This window comes from Rousettus aegyptiacus, unplaced genomic scaffold (genome assembly GCF_014176215.1).
Source record: "Rousettus aegyptiacus isolate mRouAeg1 unplaced genomic scaffold, mRouAeg1.p scaffold_m13_p_3, whole genome shotgun sequence".
NCBI classification, from domain to species: Eukaryota; Metazoa; Chordata; class Mammalia; order Chiroptera; family Pteropodidae; genus Rousettus; species Rousettus aegyptiacus.
Window position 1 is genome coordinate 9969854 of NW_023416306.1, and position 17804 is coordinate 9987657.

Below are 17804 nucleotides of genomic sequence, written 5' to 3' on the forward strand. Positions count from 1 at the left end.
CTCAGAAAGTGGTAGAATGTTCCATAAATGCCTGGGCGAGACTGTTGAAGAGGACATGGTGTGACGAGAAGGACCCAGGTTTTGCCACCCAAGAACTATGTAAACTGAGAGAGGCAGTTCTTCTCTTCGAACCCCAGTTTCCTTGCCTCTAAAACTGGGTCATAATGTCTATATATCTGGTTGTGGGAATCAAAGAAGATTGGGCAAAGATCTGCTTTGAGGTAGGTGCTCAGAAAGTGAGAGCTACTGTCATGATTTTGGAAAAAACACAGAACCGGTGCTCACAGTCACGAAATGTCACTGTGGGTGACGCAGTCTGTCCAGGCCCCAGGAGTCACCGGCTGAGAGCCTTCACCCAGTAGAAAGGGCTCGGAGTGCTCCCTGAACATCGTAATTCGGGAGGCTGCAGATGACAGGGTTTAGCATGAGCGTGACGACAGCGTACACGACAGTGGCCACATGGACCCGCTCTGCTTCATACCAGGGTGTAGGTTGTAAGTATACTGTAATGACTGTCCCATGGAAGAGGCCCGCCAAGGCCAGGTGGGAGCCACAGGTGGAGACAGCCCAGAGCCTCCCAGAGGCTGAGGGCAGCCGGAGCACCGCAGCTGCGACGGCCCCGTAGGAGGCCAGAATGAGCAGGAAGGGAGGGACCACGACTGCAGCACCCTCGGTGAAGACGAGCAGCCGGATGTGGCGAGTGTCAGAGCGCGAGAGCCTTAAGAGAGGCCGGTGGTCACAGGAGAGGTGGAGCACTTGATGGAAGGCACAGAAGGACAGGTGGGCCACAAGTAGGACATGTGTAAGGGAGTGAACATAGGACACCTGGCATGCAGTCCCCACGAGGGCTGTGCACACAGCCTGGGACATCCTTGCAGCATAGTGGAGGGGGTGCCGGATGGCCACGTAGCGGTCGTGGGTGATGGCAGCCAGAAGACAGCCATCGGTTACACCCAAGGCAAAAAAGTACATCCGGGTCGGGCAGCCAGCTAGGGAGGTGGAGCAGGCGTGACCCAACGAGTTGGCTAACATCTTGGGTACAGTGACAGAGGTAAAGCAGAGGCCAGCAAAGGACAGCTGGCCAGGAGGAAGTAATGGGCACATGAAGGGCTGGACTGGCCAGATGGTGGCCATAGTGAGTCCATTACCCAGGATGCCTGCCACGTACAGGACCGAGATTAGTGCAAAGAAAGACAACTGTTGACTAGGACTTGTCGTCAGTCCCAGTAGGATGAGTAGGGCTCCCTCTGAAGACTCTCATGGCAGCATCCACGGCCAATCTGGTTCCTTACCTGGAACCCCAGGGGTTCCTTTTTACCAATGGGTCATCTCCCCACGGCCTAAGAAAAAGAATGAAGAGTGACTAGATTGTTCAAGTCTTTCCGACTGTGAGGAAAATCATGGTTGTGAAGTCAGGTAGCCCTGCTGCTATACACATGCGGGACTGTGGGCAAGTCATTGCACCTTCCCGAAACTTCTTCCTCTCTGGGCCTTGGGTTCCCCATCTGTAAAATAAGGGAGCTGAACCCGGTGATCTTCAGGGCTACTTCCAACTTTGATACTTTGTGATTTTAAGCAACAGAATAAAAGGTATCACGCAGGATGTGAACCAGAGAAGGAACAAAATTTGGAAGAAAAGATAAAACAGAGAGAGGATCAAAACAGCAGGTAAGAGATCTGACCAATGGACATGTATTTCAGAAAAGTATGGGTGGGAAAAACCAAAAACAAGATGGAAAAGAGGAACACGTTAGAGAAATACAAATTCCAAATCAGAAGGGCACACAAGTTTATATTGAAATGAATATGAATCCGTAACACTTAGCCTCCAATCATGGCGTTTGGGAACATTGAGGATCAGGAGAAAAACCCTGTACGTCCTGAGAGCGCCTGGGGCAAGGGGCTCATGACGTCCAGAGAACCAGACTGCCCTCAGGTGTTCTGCATCAACAGCCGAGCCATATCTTCAAATTCTGAAGGAAGAAAAGGTTTCGAACCTAGGATTCTATGTGAAACCCAAATATCAATCGAGCGTGAGGAAGGAGAATCTTCTCTGAAACTTCCAGCCCCGGAGGAAAAGCGGGTCGGGGTGAGAAGGTAGGATGGAGTGGGGAGGCCTGCTGGTAAAATGGCTTCTAGCAATTGGATCTGCTCTGACCTGTGTCCGGATTGGTCCCAAATGAACATTCAAATACCCTGAGCTGCTTGCAGAAACATTCGCACATAATCGCGAACACACCTGTGTGGGCATGCAAACCTGTGCAGCCTCAAACTGGTCTCCGCAGAGACGCAGGCATAATCGGTCATGTATAGAAATGTGGACGCAGCCCCCACATTCACACCTGAGGAAGCCGACAAGCATAACCACGAGATCCTCAGACCCAGACCATCACACACGCACTCAGATGGTGAAATGCAATCACAAAACAGCCTTGAGGTCAGCGGGTGATGATCATTCACGAATCCCTGTTTGTGGAGCCTCGTAGCGCCATGACAGCTGCTGGGACCTGCCGTGCACGTCACGCTTTCATTGATCACCTAGTCAGGGTGAGTAGTCTCCCAGCGCCTGTCCATGCACACCAGTCACACCCGATCCCCTCACTGGACACACAGGCACACCTTCGTACATGGCCTTGGGGGCCCACAGCCTCCCACCTTCACATTCACATAGGCTTGTGATGGGTCAACAGCAGAGATGTGTCACCCTAGGGCATGTTCTTATACACACTGCCCCCCCCACAACATCATAGTACAGTGATGGTGATGCACAATCACAGTACACGCTCTCACATGCACACGTGTGACTCACTCTCACAATCTCACACAGAAAGACAGATCTGCACACTCTCCAGCCTGGCCCCTGGCCCCAAGTGTACCCTGTGGCCTCTCCACCTCGCAGGAGAAAAACAGCATTAAGGACCAGGTGTAGCCTGTCACTGGAGAGTCTGGGGACCTATCGGCCACACTTATGGGTTTGGGGGCCTTGGGAGCACTTTAGCTTTTCTCTGGAGGCAGCACCCCCTTCCCCTGGCCCTCACCCCTGGGGAAGGAGGCAGCTCTGCTCTGGGGCTTGTTATCCTTCCTCTCTGGGGCTCATTTTGATGGCGGAAAGTAGTTGGTGCCATCTCCAACTCAGGGGACATTCGGGGTCCCCATAAGTGGTGAAGCTGCTGCTACCTAGTCTCTGTCATGTGCAGGCCAGAGAGAAATGTCAGGCTGACTGCTGAACCCCAAGTAGAGTGACTGGGAGCTGGGGAGCCCAGGGTCTACGGCAGCAGTTTCTGGGGTCAACCCACCTATCTCCTCAGCTGTTACTGGCTTCCTGTAGGAAGAATAGGAGTATGGAAGGAATTGTGCCTCTGGTGACGGTGGCAATATGTATGTCTGTGTAACTGTGTGTGTGTGACTATGATTATGTGCGTGTGTGTGTTTGCAGGTTTGTATGCCTGGTTGTGGAGACAGCGATCCTGTCTCTGCACAATGAAATGGGTCCATGAGCTCGAGGGCGTGTCTGACTGTGCAGCTGTATCTTATGCCTGCCTCTCATCTAGTTCGGAACTCAGCTAACTGTATTAATAACTAGACTGACTTAATTTAAAATCATCACAAACATAATCCACACACCAACGTAACTTAAACCTAACAGAGCTCTAATACAAACTAACTCTAACTCAAATTTAATTCAACAATAAAAACGACACCTGAACTCCGATCTCAATTAGTCCTGCACACTAACTCTAAGATACTTCTAATAAGAGCTCAAATCTATCCAATCTCTGACTCCTAGATGTATCCCAAATCTACTACTAATTAAAATCAACCCACGTTTCCCAGATTGCTTTTAAATTCTAAACCCGACCCTGGCTCTACCCTAACCCGGACCCTAGTCATAGCCATAACCTGAACCCTAACCATAACCTTAATTATGACCCTTTCCTGACCTTTATCATATGCCTGAACTAACCTAACCTTGGCCAAATCCTGACCCAGCTGTTGGTATTTGAGCTCATCTATGCTCTGAAACTGTTCAGCCATCTCCTAGAGAGTTGCAAGACATAGACTAATAGGGAAGGATATTAGCCTCACCGGGGTCAGTCCCAATCTTTGGCATGAGTGGGTTCTGAATATGATCTCTTGGGATCAAGGAGAGCAGGTGTAGACTCACAAGAATCTAGAAACACTTATAACCAAACTAGCTCTTACCTCGTTTTTCTTAGACTTGGCCTCATACAAGTACAGCGGCACATTAACCATTGTTACGGTAGCTGGTAACATGTAGCAGCTTTCAAATGTTGGGGACCCAAGGCAGCTCCATAGCAGCATGAACCTGACCTTGGCTCCGGTTCTAGTTCTAGCCCTAGATGGCCCCCAGGTTCCTGACTCCATTCCGCAAGCTTCCTTTTCTCCCCCTTTCTAGTCCCTCAAATAATGACAAGAGACACTGAAGCCAGAGGAACATCTACCTTTACCCACAATGCCAAGGGTGAGGAAGTGTCCTCCTCATTCATCTCTTCACAGTCAGTCCTAAATAGCCTCTCCCAGCTTCTCACTGGTGTCCCCGCCCGGGACAGCAGAACCGGCTCCAGGTCCTTCTGAGAGCCGCCTTGACCTCCGTGTTGCGGAGGCTGTAAATGAGCGGGTTGAGAGCTGGGATGACGAGGGTGTAAAACACGGATGCCATCTTGTCGGTGTCCAGGGCGTAGCTGGAGCTGGGACGCAGGTACATGAAAATGAGGGTCCCATACAGCATGGCCACGGCCATGAGGTGGGAGCCACAGGTAGAAGCTGCTCGCCGGCGGCCCTCCGCGGAGCGCATGCGGAACACAGCCCCAGCAATGAAACCGTAAGACACGACGATGGCCAGCACGGTGGCTGTCTGGATGAAGCCGCACACGGCAAAGAGGAGGAGCTCGTTGAGGCTGGTGTCGCTGCATGAGATGGCCAGCAGCGGGGGGATGTCGCAGAAGAAGCTGTTGATTTCGCGGGAGCCGCAGAAGCTCAGGCGGAAGGTGAAGGTCGTGTGGACAAAGGCGCTCAGCGCCCCGCCCAGGCAAGACAAGCCCAGCAAGGCCAGGCACAGGCGCCGCGACATGGCCGTTGTGTAAAGAAGAGGGTTTCCAATGGCCACATAGCGGTCATAGGCCATGGCTGCCAACAGGCAACACTCCGCATCGGCCAGCCCAGCAAACAAAAACATCTGGAGGGCACAGGCTGCGTACGGGATGGTGGCATGGGGCAACAGCAGGTCCACCAGCATCTTGGGGCCGATGGCTGAGGAATAGCAAGCATCCAGCAGGGAGAGGTTGGCCAGGAAGAAGTACATAGGTGTGTGGAGCCGGGAGTCCACGCGGATCAGCAGCGCCATGCCCACGTTTCCCAGCAGGCTCACCAGGTAGATGGGCAGGAAGATCAGGAAGAGGGTCAGGCGCAGGTCCCAGCGATCTGTGATGCCCAAGAGGATGAATTCAGCAGGGGCCACCCTGGCCCAGGTGAAGTTCTCTATAGTCATCCTGCTGGACAGAGCCTGCGGAGAGGCAAAGCAAAGGGGAGAGAGAGAAAGGTCATGACTGGCGCGGAGGAGAAAGCGCTGTACTGGGAGTCAAGTAGACTTGGGTTTCGGTCTTAACTATGTAACAAAATTGCTGTGTGACCTCGGACAAGCCACGTGACATCTTGGAACCTTCGTTTCTAACTCCGAGACATGAGTACAACTTACCCTTCAAAAAGGCAGGAGTCATGTGTCTCATTCACTTTTGTATCCACAGTTCTGAGAACATTGCCTGGCACGTCGTAGGTGCTCAATAAATATTTGTTACGTGAACGCTGAATGGAATGATAGTATCTGGGCAGGAAGAGTCTCCTGAGCTAAAGGGGAACTCCCATGGGTCTTGAGTTTTGCTGGGAGGACATCTTTCCACTGGAGAAAGACCCAGGAAAGGAGAGAGCAGCAGTGGCTGGAGGTAGGAAGGAATGGAAAGAAGAGATTTGAAAGTATTCTTGGGCCAGACTCCTCACTCCTCTGAACTTCGATTTTCTCATCTGTGTAATGAGAAAAAAAAAAAAAAAAGCTGCCAAGTTTCAATGAGATGATGTGATGCATGTAAAGCATTTCACACAGGGCCTGGCACACGGTGGGCATTTAGGGAAGGTTTGGTGAATTAAATTGAATTGAGCTAGATGCCTTGCCTCAGTACTGGAAGGAATCAACTTTAAGGTGGTCGAAAATAGTGGAATTACCAGGAAATGCAATGCTGCTTTTACACTGGGTCCCTCTACCTAGGTAGGACCCATTTCCTTTTTATGTGTTTGACAGAAATGATTTCTCGAAGAAAACTCGGCTTCCCCCTTTTCGTGCCCTGCTTACATCTCTCTGCCCTTCATCATTCTGTTGCACATAGTTTTTATGTGTCCATTTCTCCTGAGGGCTTGGAGCTCCTTGCTTCAATATTCATTCCACAAACATTTATCGAATACTACCATATACTAAGAAGGACCCCGCAATCCATTTTTACACTTCCAGGGTCTGGTATGTCATCAGTGCTCAATGAATATTAGCCGAATGTATGAAACAGTGAAGAGTGTGAGTACTAGCGCTATGCAGACGCGGTTTTGAGCCTGGGTCCACCACTTTATGGTGTGTAACTTCAGGCAAGTCAGTTCACCTCTCTGAGCCTGCTTTTCCATTGTAAGGTAGGAAACCCTTCTGTTGAAGGATTCTAAGAGGCAACAGGCATGCAGCACAGGGCCTGCAGCTGAGTACTTGCTCTTTCCCCTTCCTTAAAGAGAAGTTTAGGTGTTTGGGACCCACTGTGTCTGGTGAGGATGATGAGGGTCTTCTTACAAAGCCACAGCTGGCATGAAAATATTTGACAGTATCTCATGCTGGTGAGGTCGAGCTGGTAGGAATGTAAATTGGGACATTTGGAGGACAATTTGGCAGTTACTGTCCCCAACTGTGCACACCCTAGGGTCTCAATCTGCCTGGACTGCTATAGCAAAGTACCGTAGGCTGGGTGGCTTAAACAACAGACATTTCTCGTACTTCTGGAGGCTGGGAAGTCTGAGATCAGGGTTCCAGCACAGTTGGGTTCTTGTGAAGGTGCCCCCCCCCCCCTTCTGACTTGCCGATGTCTGCCTTCTTACTCTATCCTCACATGGCAGAAACAGAGAGCAAGCTGTCTGGTCTCTATTAAGAGCACAGATCTCGTCATGAGGATCCGACCCTCATGACCTCATGTAAATCTATCTCCCAAAGTCCCCATTTCCAAATACTATTACTTCGGTGGCAGGGTTTCAACACATGAATTTGCGTGGGGGCCACGACCAGTTGATAACACCTAGTAATTCCACTTCTGAGTGTTTACTTTTGAAAACTCTCACACATACCCACAAGGAGGCAAGCACAAGTGTGCACACACTCCTGGACTGTCTGTAATGGCCAAACATTAGCCAAGCCCAGATGTTTATTGGTCGGCTCATGGGAGTTAAACGGAAATGGATTCAACTGATACGTATCAATGTGGAGAAGTCTCAAAAACATACTGAGATAAAAACATAATTTGCAGGAAAAAATATACAGATTGATGAAAAACAAAAAACAATAGTATGTATTTTTATGTCTGTGTATGTAAAACATACTGCTGGTTTTTCCAACCAGAGATGGGGTTCCAGCTAAAGGGACCTAGGGCATCTCAGAGGGTTTCATCCCCTTTGCCCATCCCCATATCCAGAGTCAATCCTTCTTACCTTCTAAGACTCAGTTCAAGGGTGATTTTTTTCCCCAAGGAATCTCTCTGAATATTCAACCATCCAAAGCTTTCAGGCTGGAGCCCTGCTCGCTGGGCTGTGTATTATAGCCCAACTCCATTGTTTTATAATGACGTAAGTATTTGTCTCCCTCGCCTAATCAAATATTTGGGACCATACCTAATTCTTCCCCCTGTCCTTAGGGATACAGAATTTTAGGGCTCTTCCTCTCTTCCTTGGTGGAGTCACTGGTGGAGATTAGACAGCCTCTAGGGGTGAAGTGTGGGGTTCCAGCTCCATCCAACTGCATGTTCTCCATGAATGAAGTCAGCTGACTGGCTGAGACTCTGCGTCCAGAACCTAGTTGGTGGCAACCCCCTGTGTGTTTCTTGTTTGTCCACATGGAAAGCAAACACTACTCACCTTCACAAAGAGGAAGGGAGCTTCTTTGAGCACCTCCCCACTTCTCCATCTGTAAAATGGGAATAATGAGAATTCAGAGCTTTTGAATCGCTTTTGATTTGGGGCACAACTTTAGTTAAGTAGCTATCATGCAGTGTGTGTGTGTGCGTGTGCACAAAACATAGGGTTCATTCTCTATTCATTTCTCTCTGTTGCCTTACTGCCCATGAGGAATAATTCTGACATTCCAGGGTGTCTTTCCTTGAAGGTGAGAAAACTGAGTTCCCAAGAAGGAAGGACATTTGCCGCAAGATATAGAGCTTTGAAGGGATGGAATTGGAGCTTCAACTCAGATCTGGCTCTAAATCCAATTCACTTTGTCACTAAGCGGAGACTTTAATTAGGTGTCTTAATATATCACCAAGTTTATGGTTGCCATGGCTTGCCTCAGGCCTCTCATCTTTAGGTTGAGCAGATTGGGCCAGATTAATGGTTCACAGTCTACTCTGTGGACTTCTGTCTTTAGAATTATTGGTGAAGCTTTGTTAGAAACATACATGGCCATGCGCCAGTGCCCACAGATTCTGAGTTAGTTGATGTAGAGCAGGGCTCCACAATCTGTACTTGAAAAAAAAAAAAGCTCCAGGTGATTCTGACACTCGGCTTGATTTGACACCCCAAGCAGCAGAACTTCTCAATCTCTCATGCGCATGGAGATCACCTAAGGATCTTGTTTAATGCAGATTCTATCTCAGAAGGACTGGGGAGGGGCCTGAGGTTCTGTATTTCTAACAGACTCCCAGATGCTGCTGATGCTGCTGGGGAACCATGCTTTGAATAGCAAGACACTAGGTCGGATTGGACAGCGCTTCCAGCCCTGACTTCTTAGGGTTCTAGCTTTCTGGAGCATTTTCTTAGCCTCTTCCTGCTACTCCCTTTTTCTCTGCTGATACCTTTGTTTTGATTTGTCCTCTCTCTCCAACCCCCACTCTACTTATGAACACGTGCAAGTCTGGTGAGGCTGGCTTCCTGGCATTTTTCAATACGTGGCTTTCCCATTTCCATTTCTTAGCTCATTCCTCCCCAGCACACAGACACCGGCTGCTGTCACCGTGATGGTGTGTGGTTATTGGGTTGTTCGGACATACCCAGACGATGAAGGTCAGCGAGGAGTTCCTCTGGCAGAGCAGCTTTGGTCAGCCTTTGAGGTGAGGATGGCAGGAGCAGGTAGCAGGGACATGCCCCACCCCAGAGGTAGGAACAAGGGGACATGTACGCTTCTTGAGCCTCTTTCTGTTTTCCTCCTGACTCCTCCTTCCCTCTCTACTGTCTGGGACTCCAAGGAGACTCTCCACATCCTTTGGGGACTCTGTGACAGCTAGTGGCAGGGGAACGCCAGGGATGACTCACTCCTCGGTGCCTGGGGAGGTTGGAAAAGTTTGGCTGAGTGGGTCCCTAGGCGCTGTGTGGGAAGACAGCCATGCTACTTGATGAGAGAGGTCCCTTTGTCTCACTTTCCCCACCCATTCTTCGAGTCTTGACATTTTCACATTGCTGTATGACCTTCTACACAAACACAAATTTTCCTAACCCATCACATTGCTCCTCTCGCCCGCCCTAGAGGTCCAGCCACTTCCTTGCTTGGAAAACTCTTCCTTTTGTTGCAGAACCAGCTCAAGTGTCACTCTCTGCAGCGAGCCTTCCTGCCTCTGTGGCAGAGCCACTCATGCCCTCTGTGTATCTAGGATACATACAGTGTACACCAGAGCATGAATCCAACACGGACAAGGGAACATAGGGTTGTGTCTGAAGCTGCAGCAGACTGGAAGCAGCTTGAGGCCAGGGCCAGGCATGGAGTCAGTGCTCAGGAAATTAAATCAGACCTCTTGGGGATGGGCCTAGGCATAGGTGATTTTTAAATCTCCCAAGGTTGAAAACCACTTGGCACGTCCATCCAGGATTGAGAACCACTTCTCAAGAGATGGGAATGAACCAAATAGCCTTTTTTTTTTTTTTTTTTTTTTTTTTTGCATGGATCTTATAGGGAGAAAGAGACAGACTTGAGTAAATGAAAACACAGGAGAGGGTGTTTCAGGCAGGAGTAATGGCATGTGTGAAGACCTGGAGGTGGGAATGCAAATGGTACATTTGAAGAATTAAAAGGCCATTGGGGTTGGAGCTCTGAGAATGATGGAGAAAGAGGTGTGACTGAGCCGAGAGAAGTACGTAGAGGCCAGATAGTGGAGGCTTACAGGCCATTTCGAAGCGTTTGTTTTTATCTTCAAAGCGGTGAGTTGCTACCAAAGTTTTAAGGAAGGGCTGAGACGTGACGAGATTTACATTTCCAAAAGATCACTGACTGCTGTGAGCAGAAGGGATTGGAGAAGAGACCAGTCAGGAGCCTGGTCATAGTCCAGGCGAGAGACGATGGTAATCTAGTGCAGAAAGTGCACGTGTGGGACTGGGGGCCAAAGCAGCAAGCCTTCTTTGAGAAAGCAAAATACTCGGGAAGCAGATGCAAGCTCTGGGCATCTCCCAGGCAGCACTACCATTTAAGTAAGAGTGTGTCTGTGACTCTAGAAGGCATGGGTTGGGCACTGTGGCAGAGAGAGAATCCCCAGGATTCTGGTCCCAGCTCTGGAAGGGGGCAGAAACCTGATATATCCCCAGAGACAACAGCTTCTAGCAGTGTACACAGGGCTCCTCAAGGTAGGGCCTCTCACGAAGGAACTGCATGTCCTGCTAAGAACGTCCCTTCCTATCGAGGGTCGGGTGGGAATATGCTCCAGTAAGACTGGGAATAGTATTCTTAATTCATCCGATGTTGCCAATACTGACCTAGAAACCTGGCCTCTGGCGCATGCTAGCGGTCACACTGGGCAAGGGTAGTCTCCTGTCACTCAAAATGCACAGGAAGCTCATCGAACCGCTGACCAGAAGGATCCTAAAAATACCACCACCAGAGCCGTGTGTGGCTACGCTCAGATTTAGGATGGGATCATGTGGCTCATCCCAGGATATGGACGTTTGAACACCTGGACTCCCCTGTGCTGGGAACAGAAAAAAGTCACTGTAAACAGAACCAACTCAACTCTCCTGCACCAGAGATATGTGATGAATATCCCCAGAACTGCGTAGTCATTCTGGTATGTTAAAGGACAGCAGTTGCTTTGTCACTGATGGGTTGTGTTGCTCAGGTACACGTTGGGCAGCTGTGAAGGGATCCGATAGTTGTATGGCATAGATCTTTGGCCGTGGCTTCTACCTGGATGGTTGAGTTGCTACAGCCTGGGTTTTCCCTGGGCACAAGGGAGAATCTACCCCAAGAGAACAAAAATCCCTCTCCTCAAGGCCAGAGAGGCACATTCTGTTTTCCATGTAGGATCATTTGGCCGTTATCTTTGTTCCCACTACCGGCCTAACCCTGGAGGACATTATAGCACACATAGAAGCCCTTAATAAAGTCATCTGCCAAGCCTTGAATGATAGCCAGCGAAGCCTGTCTTTACTTCTCTCTAATGAGAAAAGCCATCCCTCAAAACAGGAGGCACCTGTGCCCGGATCCAGACTGTTGTGTGTCAAGACCTGATGAGTCTGGGAAGGCATTGTCTTTGCTTAAGTCAATTGATGATACAGTGGTCTGATTCTCAGGCTAGGTGATTTAATAAGTCAGTAGTTCAGATTATGGGGCTTTTGGTGGAAAATCGTGACTTGTTTTGGAAATCATTATTTTAATCTGCGTTCTCTTGCATGTGCCGCTGTGGTATTGCCTCCAGCGAGGCCAGATGGCCGCCCAATGAGCCACCTTCATGCTGGTGAAACCCCTTGCTGACCCCTCAGGGCATGCTGTGGAAAAGGGGGGCGTGTAGTGTAAGATCTTGAGAGTTCATCAAGAGAGATGAAGTGCTGGGGAAGGTCACGGGGAGAACCTGACCGCCAGTTGACCTGAGAGTTGCCTCCAGGCAGTCAGAGCTCCTCACCCCTCCCCTGACCTTGAACCGGAAGTTCTCCCCTCCCTTCCCACAGCTGAGCCATTTTCAAGGACGCAGCTTTGAGAGAGCAACGTGTTGTTGAGATTATATGGATGCTATACACGTTCGACCTTCATTAAAGCCTCTTTACAAACTTGAAAATTCTGGTGGATAGGTGCGGAGAACTACTCGTCTTACAGCCACAGCTGACAAGACCGGTCGGTAAATTGATTTGCTAATTAAACCTGCCACCTCCCAATCTGGAGAGGCCCGACTCTCTTCAGTCTCTTTCTGCCCCCCTTGTTGCGGGGCCAGTTTGTGGACCAAGGGGTGGGTTTCCTGTCCCTTTCCTCAGTGGCAGCTGAATTATGCTTTATATATGTGGATGGTCTTGGGTGTTGGTGACTTTCCTATTCCCCTTTATCTTTCAAGAGAGTTTTCCCTAATGTATCTTTCCTATAGCCAATTATGTTTCAACTTTTGCTTATCGTTAGACCTGAACTGATACCAATTAGCAGAAAATTTTCAACAATTGTGTGCTTTTCAGTTTGTTTTTTTGGTTACTCAGTTATTTGTATTCTTTGGTTATTATGAATAGTGCTACTGTGAATATTCATGTTCTGGCTTTTGCGTAGACCTATGTTTTCTTAGTTATATACTTAAGAATGGAATTCCTGGGTCATATGGTAACTCTGCGTTTAACTTTTTGAGAAACTGCCAAACTGTTTTCCAAAATGGCTGCATTATATTACAATCTCACCACCAACGTGGGAGGGTTCACCTTTCATTTCTTGCCAACATTTTTTTTATTATAACCATCCTCATGAAAACGAAGTGGTATCTCAATGTGGTTTTGATTTTGCACTTCTCTAATGATGTCGAAAGTTTTTCATGGGCTAATTGGCCATTTGCATTTTTTATCTGGAGAAATGTCAATTCAAATCCTTCGCCCATTTTTGAATTGGATTACTCATCTACTTGAATGGTAAGAGTTTTTATATATTCTTTTTTTTTTAGGCGAGGCAACCCTTGGTTGACCTCACAGATTGCAAGGACCTTGTCAGTTTACAATCCCTTACTTTTTTATTTTTTATGCCTCTAGCACTTGGTCTTCCTAGGTGGTCTTCCATCCAAAGTACTAACCAGGAACGGCTCTGCTTAGCTTTATATATTCTTAATACAAATATCTTATATACATGATTTGCATGTATTTTCTCCCTTTCAGTGGGTTGCCTATTTACTCCCTTGATGGTATCTTTTGAAGCACAGAATTTTATAATTTTGATGTAGGCCCACTTATCCATTTATTTTCTTTGTGCTTTTGGTGTCATAACTAATGCTTAATCCAGGTCATAAAGATTCACTCCCATGCTTTCTTCTATGAGTTGTGTAGTTTTAATTTTTCCATTGATGCCTACGATCCATTTTGAGTTAATTTTTTGTATGTGGTGTAAGGTAAAGATCCAACTTCATTCTTTTGCATTTGGATATCCAGTTGTCCCAGCACTGTGTGTTGAAAACACTACTTTTTCTCCATTGAATTGTCCTGGAAGCCTTGTTGAACATGGACTGACCAGAAACGGGAAGGTTTCTTTGTGGGCTCTCAGTTCTATCCCTTTGATCTGTCTAGCTTTGTGCCAGTGCTGCATTGTCTTAACTGATTACGGTTTTGTAGTTACGTTTTGAAATCTGGAAGTGTGAGTCTTCCAACTTTGCTCTTCTATTTCAAGAATGTATTGGCTATTCTTGGTGCCTTGCAATTCAATGTGAATTTTAGGATCATCTTGTCATTTTCTGCAAGAAAAGGCAGCTGAGATTTTGATGGGGATTGATTGCATTGAATCTGAATTGTTTATTAATTCCAATAGTTCTCTTTTGGTGGATTTCTTAGGAATCTTTAAATATATAACATCTGTCATCTGCAAATAGAGATAATTTTACTTCTTTCTTTACAATCTGGGTGTCTTCTACTTCCTTTTCTAACTTAATTGTTTTGGCTGGAACCTCTAGTACAATGTTGAATAGAAGTGGCAGGAGTGGACATCTTTATGTTATTCTTGATCTTAGAAGAGCAGGAATAGGGAGGATAGAGAAAGTGACAGTGGAACTCACAAGAAAAACAGATTATGCCCAGGTGGCTAGAGTGGACTGGGATGAGAGGGACTTTCTGCAGATGATGTGGCCATAGAGTAGAGGATGGTGCCACAGAGGGGAAAATAACATTCACATAAAAGGCCCTGGGGAGAAACGTATATGGTATACATGAGTGAATAATAGTTCAGATGTAGTCAGCATCCTATTTTTTTTTTAATAATTATGTGACAATAAATGGAGAAGAAACTGTTGTAAAAATGAGAGATATGAGGGAGAGAATCACTTTAATATTTGATATTCTAAAAGTCACATATTGTTTCAGTAAAAAAAAAAAAAGAACACATTGTTTATTAAACACCACCGAATTGTGTATTTTTAAAGGATGAGTTTTATGGCATATGAATTATATTTCAATAAAACATTAAAAAGTAACATCATACTGAAAGGAAAAAACAATTCACTAATCATATAAACTCTGCACAGAGAAGGATTTTTTAATGATAAGGCTGACAGGAGAGTCACAAGGAGATTTTTTTTTTTAAATGGTTCCATATCTATAAATTGAAAACTTACATATGTCAAAAAGTCAAAAAGAAAACAGATGGATAAGAAGGGCAAAGTTTTCACCCTATGTGTAAAGTTTAAAATTTGAATATAGAAAGGACTTATACAAGTCTTTAAAATAGTCAAATGACATGAATAAATAATGAGCAGAAGAATAAACAAAATTTATTTACAGACAACATTAGTATGCAAAAACATTTTAAAAAGAGGTACTATATTTTGCTTATTATATTTGCAGCAATTATAAAAATTAGAATAGAAAGTATGGGTAGGATGCAGAGAAAGGAGAACTCTCACAGAATGTCAGCTAGAATGCAAGTCATCAATTGTATTGTAAATGCTTTAGGCAAGATGTATCCTGAGCCAGAAAATTGTCCCACCCAGCAATTCCATTCCTTAACATTTATTTTTAAGGATCTAGGGAGATCTATATAGTTGATTTATTCACAACAATTTTTGTTGTGTTATTATTTATAATAGTAAAAATAATTTTAAAAATTTAATTATCCAAAATGGAAGATTATATATAAATATGGCACCTGCTTCTGCTATAATATTAATTATGAACATGTTTATAAAGATTTAATAATAGTAATAGGAAAACATTTGTGTTATCAGACCACATGAAAAACCAGCATCTTACCAATATAAGATCAATTTATAGAGAAAAGGGCCATATGAATTCGTGTAAAGTATTTATAGTGGTTTTTTAAAGAAGATACTAAAATTTTTTTCTTTATACTTTAGACATTTACTGTAGTAACATAAATGAGTTCTCAGCTGGAGAAAAAATAAAACAGAGTTTAAAAAGAATAAAGTGTGATCATAACTGACAAATGAGAAACAAAATCACCTGCCAGAGACAAAGATCTTATCCCAGATATGTCACAGTAGACAAATATCTTAATCTTTCTGCTCCAAGGATCCTTTTCTAGACTATTGTTGCCCTGTCAGACCACACGCAGATTCTGCCTACTTGGTGACTTGGTGTCATACTCTCAATGCTGAGACAAGTGAGTAAATTTATTCCAAGGCAGGGTCAGCATTAGTCCCTGACTTGGAAGAAACTCACATAGTGCAATATACGGATGATGTAGTATCTAATTGTACACTGAAAACCTATATACTTTGATCAATCAATGCCACCCCCAATACATTTAATAATAATAATAATAATAAAGACAAAAGAATTGGTCCCTGAAAAGCCTAGTGACTAGACTGAACTCCTGATCTGCTTGGTCTTGCCATCATTTCTTGTTGTTGGGGGAGAATTTATAATCCTACAACATGCTTCTGTTGGGTTTGCCTCTCGAAGTGTTTGCTGGTATTTTTAGTATTCTCTGGATTGAATCTACTTGGATATATATACACCTATCAAGTACCTTTTAGGGGCTGCTGGTCACTCACTCTCTTCATGCTGGAGCTCTGACCTTGGCCTGTTATATTCCAGTCCTGCAGAGTCAGAGTCTTCATTTTTTTGTGTGTGTCTGTATGTAAAGCTAAGCATCTAGGTTGTTTTGAATGTGAGGCTTTCAAATTCATAATGGCCATGTTCAGGGAAGAAGGCATGTTGGGGAGACTGGGCTTCTACTCTGGGGTATTACTTTTTATGGGGTGGAACATCTTCCCTAACCAAAGAGTCTGCATAAAGCCCCCTTCATGTCCCTGTTTCTCAGGCTGTAGATAAAGGGGTTCAGCATGGGGGTCACCATTGTATACATCACAGATGCCACCATTCCAGTGTCTGCTGAGTAGGAGGATGAGGGCTGGAAATACACCAGAAAGACAGTTCCATAGAAGAGAGTGACCACTGACAGGTGAGAGCCACAGGTAGAGAAGACTTTGTGCTTCGCCCCAGCAGAGGGGACCCTGAGGATGGTATGGATGATGTGGGCATAAGAGACTAGGACACAGATGAGGGGGACCACTCCTGAGAGGGCTGCCTCAGCAAACATCATGATCTGAAAAGCATGGGTGTCTGAGCAGGCAAGTCTGAGGAGTGGGAGAAGATCACAGAAGAAGTGTGGGATGGAATGGGAGGCACAGAAAGAGAACTGAGACATCAGGAGAGTGAGTGAGAAGGCCAAGAGGTGGGAACAGAGCCAAGATACAGTGACCAGCAGCAGACAGCGTTGGGGACACATGATCATGGTGTAGTGTAGAGGAAGACAGATGGCCACGTAGCGGTCATATGCCATTACAGCCAGCAGGAAGTCATCCAGCAGGGCCAATGCCATGAAGAAATACATCTGCACGAGGCACCCAGTGTGGGAGATGGTATAGTCTTGTGTCTGGATGTTCACCAGCAGCTTGGGGACAATGGTGCTAGAAAAGCAGGTATCAACGAAGGACAGGTTGGCCAGGAAAAAGTACATGGGGGTGTGGAGGTGCTGGTCAGAACCTATGGCCAGGATGATGAGCAGGTTCCCCAACACGGTGACCAGGTACATGCCCAGGAAGAGCCCGAACAAGAGCAGCTGCTGCTCTGGGTGCTCAGAGAAGCCCAGGAGCATGAAGTCAGAGATGCTGGTGTGGTTTCTAATGTCCTTTGAAGGCAGAGAAATTAGAGAAGGATTTTTCTTAAATAAAGATAGGCTCTAAATATTCAGAGTCCAAAGACTTTGGTCTATTTTTCTCGATTCCTGGAAGAGGTCATTGAGCTTCTCTAGAAGCTGTAAGTCTGGTTTGCAGACATGTACACATATGACGGCTGTGGGCAATGATGATGCTTCAGAGTGGAGATGTAGTTCGGGCTCTAGATTGCTGTAATATAGCCAGTGTTTCTCATGGATTATCTAAATGAGACTGAAGTGGGATTCACATGCTAGAACCTCTTTAAAATAATTCTCTTAAAAAAAAAACTTTAGAATAACTTTAGTCTTAAGTTCATTATCTTATTATTGAGCTCATTTTGGAGTCATGCGTATACTAGGATTTACTGGGCAAAACAAGTTGTTCTTTATGTGTGTGTGTGAGTGTGTGTGTGTGTGTGTGTGTATTGAGGGAGACGGCATTAGGACTGGTTTC

At 46.1% G+C, this 17804-nt stretch overlaps 3 protein-coding genes across 3 annotated transcripts; all 3 read right to left on the reverse strand.

Moving 5' to 3' along the window:
• Window positions 1-297: 297 nt before the first annotated feature.
• LOC107506616 (olfactory receptor 1K1) lies at window positions 298-4254 on the reverse strand. Its single transcript, XM_036238600.1, is given in 4 exon segments — window positions 298-1254; window positions 2240-2342; window positions 3965-4038; window positions 4204-4254. Coding segments are annotated over 4 exon segments (1185 nt in total).
• A 292-nt stretch (window positions 4255-4546) lies between these two features.
• On the reverse strand, window positions 4547-5509 carry LOC107506617 (olfactory receptor 5C1). Its single transcript, XM_016137345.2, has one exon. It carries the CDS (start codon window positions 5507-5509, stop codon window positions 4547-4549), a length of 963 nt encoding a protein of 320 aa, XP_015992831.1.
• A 10896-nt stretch (window positions 5510-16405) lies between these two features.
• On the reverse strand, window positions 16406-17317 carry LOC107506618 (olfactory receptor 1G1-like). Its single transcript, XM_016137346.2, has one exon. The coding sequence runs from the start codon at window positions 17288-17290 to the stop codon at window positions 16406-16408; it is 885 nt and encodes a 294-aa protein (XP_015992832.2). The 5' UTR covers window positions 17291-17317.
• Between the last annotated feature and the right edge of the window lie 487 nt (window positions 17318-17804).

What these genes read in the sequence shown, in the direction of transcription:
- LOC107506617 (XM_016137345.2), bottom strand. Translation starts at nt 5,509, where the DNA reads ATGACTATAGAGAACTTCACCTGGGCCAGGGTGGCCCCTGCTGAATTC.
- LOC107506618 (XM_016137346.2), bottom strand. Translation starts at nt 17,290, where the DNA reads ATGCTCCTGGGCTTCTCTGAGCACCCAGAGCAGCAGCTGCTCTTGTTC.